This window comes from Leptodactylus fuscus, chromosome 5, assembly GCF_031893055.1.
Source record: "Leptodactylus fuscus isolate aLepFus1 chromosome 5, aLepFus1.hap2, whole genome shotgun sequence".
Classification (NCBI taxonomy): domain Eukaryota; kingdom Metazoa; phylum Chordata; class Amphibia; order Anura; family Leptodactylidae; genus Leptodactylus; species Leptodactylus fuscus.
In genome coordinates, this window is record NC_134269.1 from 157,686,640 (window position 1) to 157,697,313 (window position 10,674).

The 10,674-nt window shown below is 39.3% G+C and overlaps 1 protein-coding gene across 1 annotated transcript in view; it reads left to right on the forward strand.

The window, feature by feature from the left end:
• Positions 1–10,674, forward strand: part of CDK17 (cyclin dependent kinase 17) — a 110,559-nt gene extending 99,885 nt beyond the window's left edge. The window contains exons 11-17 of the mRNA XM_075274560.1: positions 1,668–1,788; positions 3,259–3,356; positions 4,427–4,532; positions 5,346–5,388; positions 6,315–6,405; positions 8,684–8,761; positions 10,143–10,674. Coding sequence (XP_075130661.1) covers positions 1,668–1,788; positions 3,259–3,356; positions 4,427–4,532; positions 5,346–5,388; positions 6,315–6,405; positions 8,684–8,761; positions 10,143–10,180 — 575 coding nt within the window. The 3' untranslated portion in view covers positions 10,181–10,674. The remainder of the gene's footprint in view (positions 1–1,667; positions 1,789–3,258; positions 3,357–4,426; positions 4,533–5,345; positions 5,389–6,314; positions 6,406–8,683; positions 8,762–10,142) is intronic.

The following is a 10,674-nucleotide window of genomic DNA, read 5'->3' on the forward strand; positions in this document are numbered from 1 at the left end:
CTGGTATATAAAACCGCATGTGCCCCAGGAGGACCTTCCACCTCCTGGGGCACATGCGGTTTTATATACCAGCGCACTATCAACTTTCCCGTTGTGTTCCCTGAAGGTCCTCTTTAAGGCTCTCCATAAATGTTGAAGTTATTCTGGTATAACCAGACATTGCTGAAGGCTGGACAAATCTTTATTAATGGTTTTTGTTACAAAGATATTATGTGAATTTTTGAATGCTGATAAAAACAAAATCAAGGAAAGTAAAACCTGAGGCAGTGAAAATGCCTTGACCTAAATGGATAATTTTAATATTGCCTTTGCTGGGGTTTGCGACTTCGTAAACTCCTTATGTGCCAAAAATTGGTGCAACAGCACTATCTGTAAAGGCAATGGACAAGGTGTCAGCCCAGACACATTTATGATTTGTAACACGTTTCTTACATAAATTATTACTGACATTGATGCTAACAATGACTGGATGTAAAATTCAGACTAGACGTACAGAAACCCGCAGAATGCTGGGAATATCAAGATCTGTATGGCAAATCCTTGTCTTGATAAATCCCACTTAGGGTGCATTCACACTGAGTAAACGCTAGCTTATTTTGTAAAGTAAAATTACACTTGTAAATTTTGCTATCCCATTGACTTCAATGACATTTTACAGGCGTATTTTTACAGGCGTATTTTTTACAGGCGTATTTTTTACAGGCGTATTTTTACACTTGTAAAAAAATATCATTGAAGTCAATGGGATAGCAAAATTTACAAGTGTAATTTTACTCTACAAAATAAGCTAGCGTTTACTCAGTGTGAATGCACCCTTAGTGTCCACCTTCACAACCTGCTTTTTCTTTGTCCCAATACAAAATAAAGCCTCAACCAAAAATCCCATCCTTTTGTTTCACCGCTCTAATATATGCGTTTAGGTTTTTTTCCAGAATATTACCCTTTATCTGCCATTTTCATTTTTGTAACCCACCAACTGTATGATTTAATAGAGATAAGCGAGTACTGTTCGGATCAGCCGATCCGAACAGCACGCTCCATAGAAATGAATGGATGCACCTAGTACTTCCGCTTTGACAGCGGCCGGCCGCTTAACCCCCCGCGTGCCGGCTATGTCCATTCATTTCTATGCGAGCGTGCTGTTCGGATCGACTGATCCGAACAGTACTCGCTCATCTCTAATGATTAATATAAAAATAAGTTCCCATTACTGACCAGTATCTATTAGATTATGGGGATAACGTCCATCCTTAGGATGGACGTTACTTCTTCTTACCAAATCAATTCTCTCTAGGCTGCGTTGATGAAGTCCAACCAGACAGAAACGGTGCCATCTGTAGCTGAGAAATTGATTTGGTTATAACCCCGCATTATGCAGTAAAGACTTCTGGGAAAGTCGGGCATGATGTTCAGCGTGCTTCCCATAGAGGGCGGCATAACAGAGGCACCGTCTCCCTGTTTACATCTTGGGGAGACAGATTTGCATATTCTTCCACAGTATCTCTTAGGTCAGGATACCTGAGAAACTGCAGAATTGAGTAGTAAAGGCTTTTACACAAGATAACCCCTCGGGATTTTCACTACTTCTGATCCTTTTAAGTCTTTGTTATTACTGGTAGTTGCGCTTTGTTGTTTTTGTCTTAACTTTGTTTTCCTTTTAAATGTAGGACTGGCAAGAGCAAAGTCTGTACCAACCAAAACCTACTCAAATGAAGTGGTTACGTTATGGTACAGGCCTCCCGATGTTCTCCTTGGGTCTTCTGAATATTCAACACAAATTGACATGTGGTAAGTGTCTTTGTACATATTTACCTATGTATATTAACAACTTTTGCTGTGCAGGGTTTCCGTTATAAACACTTTTTACATATGCATATTAAACCTGAAATGATAAAAATCCTATTACCCCACATCTATATATTTTCTATATGTCTTAAGCAGTTATTTATGGCTAACACCTTACTGAATTTTTCTCTGTGTAATTTTTGTAAAATGGACATTTAAATTCATGTTTGTGCTTAAAAGACTGACCCAAACATAGCCTAAAACATGCAATGCACGTGGTAAAAAAAAAAACAAAAACAAAAAAAAAAAAGCATGTCACTTATGCCTTTTGCCTATGTGCATCTACAGAGAGTCAGAAAAACTGTTAAAAAATATCTGATCAAGATGCCAGTGCACTGCTTAGGTGCCAGGGGCGTTGTGTACCTACTTCTCACTCCTTTAATAGAGAGTAACAAGGATGACAATAAAGGACACCATATACTTTGTTTATTAATATTGACCTTTCATTTCAGCTGAGATAGGGCATATTATACCGTTGCAAAGCTGATTTCACAGTCCACTTTCAGCTTTGCAGGTATCTGTCTGATAACCTCCAGAACTATGGGTGCTAGCAGGGCTGGCCGGGCAATAAGGAAAGACTCTCTGCCTTTACACTTCTATAGTTATGTACTGTGAACGGGGCGGACCTCACTGTCCAGCAATGATGCTGAGCTATGAGGCCCGATCCTCTGACTGTGCAGTGATATTAGTGGCCAAAATGAATGGTACCAATATCTCTGGAACCAGAGCAGATACATAGGGTGTGATGAATTCAGCGCACTGTCAGCTCTGCATGTAAGAGGACATGGAAGCTCATCTTAAGAGGGGTGAGAACCTGTAAATTCTTGTATCAAATTTCCAAGTAATTTTTTCCTATCCAATGGAGACTGGTTTGTAGATTGAAACCACAGGTCTGCAAGAAAAAAAATGGCAATTTGATATAGGAAAAGACTGAAGTAATCTCTTACACCCACCCGCTACAGGTGTTCAGGAATATGACTGCTGGATAAGACTATACAGCTTATTTGTAGTCTGTTACCATGGAGAATTCTAGGTTTGCATACGAACTCTGGAAACAAAACCTATAGGACATTTTTACTCCAGATTTACATCATTGTTTCATCTTCATTGGAGCAATAGAAACAATGGTGGTGAAAGTAAAACCAATAGTTGATCAGTTGGATGTAGTGTGACCACATAATGACCTGGGAGTAAAATTGGCGACACATTCATTTTAATGGCTATTGCCATCTCCAACACTTATGTCGTAACAATGGGATAATGCTGATCGATTAGCTTCTTATGAAACAATCACCTTATACATTTATGTCTGTACAGTGTGTTTAATTGTGATTTCTTTTTCATATTTTTTTTTTCTTTTTTATCTTGGAATACTTTGGAAATGTATTTATTTTGTGTTTTCTACCTTTCAAGGGGTGTTGGCTGTATATTTTTTGAAATGGCTTCAGGAAGACCACTTTTTCCAGGGTCCACAGTAGAAGATGAGCTTCATTTAATTTTCAGACTTCTAGGTAAATGTCACTTTTTTTTTTTTTTTTTTTTTTTTTTTCAATTCAAATTTTTATTGCAATTTTATGATAATACAACAAGGTCTGAAACAGACCAACAGTACAAACAAAACAAAGTGTGCCAGAGCCACCTGAGGAGACCCCCAGACAGACTAGGAGGCTACCTAGATATTAAAAGGAAGAAAAGGATGAAAGAGTGAAAAAATGTCGCCATTCTTACCTGAGGGATAACTGCTTTATTATTTAATTTGGAGAGTATTATCTTTATCGCCCTCTGAGATGGGCCATTGTGTCACATCATGGGATTAACAGCATTTTGTATTTTGTTCTTTGGCACGAGTAGTAATGGGCTCCATTTCAAAGCCGGCCTTTAAGGATCAATCATCACTCAAAAAGACCTTTTATCCCAGAAGATATTTACAGTAATTGCTGAAAGATGAAGGCATGCCATGTGCAGTCAGATCCTCAGAACTGAAATACACTGTCTGGTTTTACCATACAATTTTAGCTGTAGACTTTGTTACTGTCTAATGCCATTGTAAATTTCCACAATTTAGCGGTTAACAATTTTAATATTGTGCAAAATGTCATTTTGAGCTTGTAATATTTGATACGGAATCGAAGGACTGCTCAGTGCCAGCTGAGGAATGAAAACATGTTTGGTTAGCTCAGGTCTCACGTGGAGTAATGTTTGTATTAGTCAAACCCATGTTTATTTTCAGTGGAAAATTCAAGTTACTCTCCAGAGAATATATCTATATTGTATTGGAAGAAATACAGTATATAAAGTTGTGTGTAGCAGTCTTCCAAATGACAAATATGCATATAGTTTTCATTATTTATATAGCACTATTGATTTGTTGGTGCTGTACATTTGTTTACATACATAGTACAACAGACAGTACAGTAAACTCAAAACTAACAAGACAACTACGGTAATCTGATACAAGTAGGAAAGAGGACTTGGTCTGCAGTCATCCCCATTTCATTGCTGTAGGGAGAAAGTCTTAGATGGAACTGTCAGACGGTGTCTTTGATTTTCAGGGCTTTATTGGAATTGGTTTGTTTTTCAGGCACTCCAACTGAAGAAACCTGGCCAGGAGTTTCGTCTAATGATGAGTTCCGCAACTACAATTTTCCTAAGTACAAACCTCAACCTCTAATCAATCATGCTCCAAGGTATGGGGTCGCCCTGTGTAGTGATATACAGAAATTGAATAATTGAACTTATGTATTTTATGTATTATGGATGAAAGTTGTTTTTTTTTTCTTTCCTAGCAGTACATGATGATACAGTTGACTATCATAGCTGTCAGACTTATGTGAGCTATTTCCAAGCAAAATTAAAGTAGTTTTCTCACCATTTATCATCTATCCACAGTTTTGGTGACAAATTACTGAAGGCCCCACCTCTGGATAACCTTAGGGGGGGGGGGGGTCCTATAATATGCACATTGTTCTAGCTGTCAACAGGGACTCTGAGTACAACTCTGACTTCCAGCTTTAACATTGCTCCTTGCAGGCTGAGCATTTACTGTACTAATGTGCAATACCTGTGACATCAGCCTACAACCATAGCAGAGTTAGCACTGAGTCTACAAGCAGTTATACTGAACCTGCAAGCTAGGGAAGAAGCGACGTCAATCAAGTACTGAACAGGGGAGCTGGGCAACATTTTGAGGGAGCGAATCCAGAGCCCCTCTATAGCGTAAACAGATAGTGGGCCTACAAAGTTGAATAACAAAGGCATATATAGAAACTGTAGAATCTGTATAAGGTACTTGGATTAGATTTATAAACCATGTACTGCTGACTGTGGACAGCCCAATCCTCCTCAAGTGACATGATCTCAGTCACTTGAAGTGCTAAACATTGTGTCCAGTGTGCAGGAGTCTCCTCTCATTGTTTGTTTTTTTGTTTTGTTTTTTCTTAAATTATTTTCTGATGTATTTTATTGCCGCACAGTCTAAATATATATCTTTTTCATTTTAGGTTAGACTCTGAAGGAATAGAGCTGTTAACCAGGTTTCTTCAGGTAGAGATTTTTTTGTGTGTGTATGTACATTGTCAATTTGCATTTATATAGTATTCTACTGCAGTCAGACTTTAATAGTTAGGCTTGACCTACAGTATAACGTTATACATAATTTCAGCTCTAATCCTATGCTATGTAGTTTTCCATATTTGTTTGTGCACAGAGGTTTAGTTTTTTCACTCTATATTCATGATTGCCATAAGGAATAAATCAATAAAGATACCCTTTCTGAGCAGCATATGGCAAAAGCTATATGGTATTTATGGTATGTGCATATGAGACTTAATGCATATGTATCGTACTCTAGCTAAAAAAATAAAAAAAAAGTGGCCCGATGTTACGCTGCGGTTTCCTGTACTGTCACATATACACAGCAGGTGATGCCAGATCCTGGAGAATCTTCTATAGTACACAGAATGAGGCAATATTATGCTAAGCCTCTCCTGCAAAAAAATAAATAAATAAAAAAAAAAAAAGGGATGTCATTGGTATTTTTAAAGTGTATACAGTGTATTATCCAAATAAAGAGGTGACCGGTCCTGTAAGGTTTTTTCTGTGTTTGTGATAATACCACTTCAATGCCGTTTAGGGGTATTCTTGGCACAAGAGAATTCAGGGCCTATACAAAAAGCTACATAGCTAATGTGTGTATTATGTGCTGCTGATGGTAATAGTACTCGCTTCTTATATGAAAGCTGATGAGTGGCATAGGAATATGTTTTAACATGTAGGAGGTTAAGCAAAGTATTGTGTTAGTGCGGATGCCATCGTGGTCTGTGGATGCCACTTAATTAGGCCACAAATGTTGTTTTGCTAGTAAATGGCTTTCTTTTACTGACAACTAAAGATGTACTATTCTGCTGCCTGTCCCTGAATATATAAAATGTACAATATGGGTCCCTAAAGGAACATTCTTTATCTTGCAGTATGAGTCTAAGAAGAGGATTTCAGCAGAAGACGCCATGAAGCATGCTTACTTCAGAAGTCTGGGAACAAAACTACATAGCTTACCAGAAAGTAATTATGGAAACCTTTCTAATTTCTGTTATACACAAGTTAGAATTGCATAGAATCAATGAGTCATCTATCTATATTTCTACAATATGGATACATTTATGACTGACTTCTTGAGACCTTCATAATTCCTCACACGAGGGCTATATAATACCTACAGAGAAATTCCACTTTGCAAATAATACTACTCACTGTAATCCAAGATATGTAGTAAAACCAAAACCACACAAAAATATTAATTGGTGTTCCAATCCCTTAGTAGATTCTAGAAAATATTTCCAACCATATGCAGTGTGCATAGAGTAGTTACTACAGGAAAAATGCACATATAGTATTGTGAAGTACCGTATTTTCTGGACTATAAGGCGCACATAAAATCCTACGATTTCCTCAGAAACCGAAAGTGCGCCTTATAGTCTGGTGCGCCTTATATATGGATTGTAACTTCTTACAATTGAAGTTAGAGATGAGCGAATACTATTCGAATAGCTTAACTCCTCGCGTGCCGAGCGCTTCCATTCATTTCAATGGAAGGGTGCCATTGAAATAAATAGAAGCGGGGGGTTAAGCGGCCGCCGGCAAAGTCTGCGTGCCGCCGCTTTCAATCACATATAAGGCGCCACCGGACAGCGCTGCGCCTTATAGTCCGGTGCGCCTTATATATGAACCTAGACAGGACTATAAGGCGCTCATGGGTAATGCGCCTTATAGTCCAGTGCGCCTTATAGTCCGCAAAATACGGTAGTACCCAGCAAAGCAACAGATAAAGCCAAAGGTACAAACTGGTGGACACCGAAGAAGTTAAAAAAAAATTAATCAAAACTAATATTAGAATACTATAAAATCTGTGGAGAGGGAGGATATTGGACACAAAGGGCAAATAGAGATTTGAGGCAGTCTGGAGCATCTAATGATTCATTTCTCTCACAACAGTGCTTGATAATAATTGATCTGATAATCCAAAACTGTTGTGAGATAAAACTGTCACTGTCTCTTATCTCTCCCTAGTCTCTCTGGTTTCGGGAGCTGCCCTCTTCCTCCTTCCCCCTGTGGCTTAAAGGGATTCTATCATTAAAATCAAATTTTTTCTCGATCACACGTAGGAATAGCCTTAAGAGAGGCTATTCTTTTTCTACCTTTAGATGTCTGCACCGCCGTCCCCAATGCTGCAAGAGAAATCTCCAGCGCTGCCTCCATCTTCTTCAGGAACGGCCTCTCCCTGCGTCGTCTTCCGTCCTGGGTTTCAATCTTTTAGGCATGCGTAGTTGGCTCTGCCATTGGGTCTCAAGCAGAGCCAACTGCGCATGCCCGGCAGCCATAAGAAAATGTCCGCTTACACCAGCTTTCTGTGTTTATGGCCACCAGAAAATGGCCGCTTACATGGCTTAGTATGTAATCAGCCATTTTCTTGGGGCTGCCGGACATGCGCAGTCGGCTCTGCTTGAGGCCTGATGGCAGAGCCAACTGCGTATGCGTAGAAGATTGAAACCCAGGTCGGAAGAAGACGCAGGGAGAGGCTGTTCCAGGCGAAGATAAAGGCAACGCTGGAGAGTTCTCTCGCAGCATTGGGGACGCCCCCAGTGCTGTTTGAGCGCTGGGGACTGCACCCCAGTGCTGCGAAAGAACTCATTTGCATACAGACGAAAACCAGGATTTCTACCGAATGGCGGCGCGGTGAAGACTTCTAAAGGTAGGAGAAGAATAGCCTTTCTTAAGGATATTCCTATGTGTGATAGAGAAAAAATGTGATTTTAATGATAGAATCCCTTTAAAACTGAATAGATTTCGGGGCCACATGGTGGCTCAGTGGTTAGCACTGCAGCCTTGCAGCTTGGGGAGTCCTGGTGTTTAAATCCCGCCAAAGGCAAAAAACCATCTGCACGGAGTTTGTATGTTCTCCCCATGTTTGCATGGATTTCCATCTCATATTCCAAAAAAGACATACTGATAGGAAAAAAAAAAAGTACATTGTGAGCCCTATGTGGGGCTCACAATCTACATTACAGAAAAAAAAAAAAAACTGAACAGATTTCTGTGTATGAATTTGATCTTGCTCAGTAGAAGTAAAATAATTTGATTAAACAAGCACTTTTTCTTTAATAAAATCTGAAGTTTGCTAATATCACTTGCACTAATAATTTTCTGTATTTTTGTATTTTGTTTTAAACACACTACCTTTTCATGGAAAGGATTTTTAAACAAAATGCAAAGCAGCAGATTGTGATGCATGAAGCTGCAGGTTGCGATTGTTGTCTGAGTAATTTCTCTTGTTGCCTATCAGATATATCAATATTCAGTCTTAAGGATATCCAGCTGCAAAAGGATCCTGGTTTTCGGAATTCTTCCTATCCAGAAGGAGGTAGGTGTTTTGACATCAATCATTGTTACAGTTCTTGACTGTAAAAGATTTACAAGGTATATGGAGCATGTGAAAGGGAACCTGAGTCACAGAGTCTATCGGAAATTGGCAAAGAAACTGGATGGAGGACTTTTTTTCTCTGCCAGCTTTAGTTTAAAAAAGAACGGATAGTCTGCTGAACTCTGTATATAGCCGCTGTTTTAGTGGCTTACCTCTTTGTTGTTCAGGTCTCATGAAGCACCCAAACAATGGAGATGCATCACTAGCGTGAATCTAGTGTCAGGTGATTTTTCCACCATAAACTGGTCCCATTGTGTGCAGGATGAAGTAATTCCCTTTCCATTGATTCACCTCTAATGCAGCAGAAAGATTACAAAGTGAACTTTTAAATGTCTGAGTGCATAAAAAGTCATATCGAAATTAACCTACATAGTCAGTGAGCGAGGAGCAGCTTCAGTCCGTTTACCCAGTCCACTTGCTAATCACACCTCCTGGACATCACCTTCATGCCTGATGTCATGAGGGAGATGTCAGTTTTGTCCAGGAGTGGTGACTAGACTGAAGAGCTCTCCGCCCAACGTCTCTTCTTAGGATAATTTGCACTTCTCATATTAATGCAGTCCCACAAAAATCACTTAGTCCTCTACTATGCATTCATTATTGTCCAGTTTAGTGGCCTAAAGATCTTGTCTCTATAAGGGTATGTTCACATGGTGGAAACCTTTTCCGCAGGCGGATTCCGCGTCAAAATCTGCCTGCAAAAAACTCTGTGAACTAGCCCTAAGGATCCGTTCTCACGGAGTAACGCACCGCTCATTTAGACACGTAAACACGTGTCAGAGCGCGGCGCTTCAAAACAGATCCCATTGATTTCAATGTGTGCTGGCTTACGCGCGCTACACATTGAAATCAATAGGAGGCTTTGTAACCCATTGATTTCAATGTGTAGTGTCCATAAGCCGGCACACATTGAGACTTCTTACCCATTACAACCAGTCACTATTTATGCAACGTGAATTAAGGATATTGGATATGTGGGTGTTTGTCTGATTTTCTGACATTCTTGTTGCAGAGATCCAGCAATGTTTCAGTCTTGTGCGCGGTGGAGGCTCTTTTAGATGCTTCAGTCACAGATTCCATCACAAATGTTGCACTAATTTGTTAAAATAGGGTACCCCATTAGAGCCAATAGAATGAGGTCCGGAACATTTTAAAATTTTGTTTTTGTTTGTTTTAATGTTAATATATGACTTGGCGGAACATTTCCTACGCCACTGTACAACATTACCAGATACTGAATCATCTGTCACAGTGACCTTTTCTATTATCAATCATACACACAGGCCATTGGTTGTAATATTTTTTCCTGTCTCATTTGTAGGGCACGGAAAAAACAGAAGACAGAGCATGCTCTTTTAAGATGCGTTTCCTAATCTGTTTCATACCAAGATCGGAGGCTTTGGTGGCAATTTTTACTTCTGGTGGACTATGGACTTTGTCAACACTGCCCTACTGACAGTGGAGTCGTTTTATTTCAGGCCTGCAGTTTTCCTTTTATTTTTTTTTTCCTCTTCCTCTCCTTTTTTTTTTTTAATATATATATATATATTTGTTGTCACAGTGTGACGAAGCTTGTACAGTCGGTTTTGAGGTCTCCTCTGCTGTTAGAGCCAGTAGGTTACAGCTGTCAATGTGACTGTAGCTGCAATTCTCGTGCAGGACTGAGACACAATGCGTCGTTATTTATTGCCGAATCATTGCTGCTAAATGACTACTGTCTGAATATGTACCACAACAAACAGTTGAATGCCCGAAGAAGTTGCAGTGGCTTGATAATCTGTGAATGCATCATTTTTTTTCTTTTTTTTTTCTTTTTTTAAACCCAACATTTTTGTTTTACCCTGTTTTTTTTT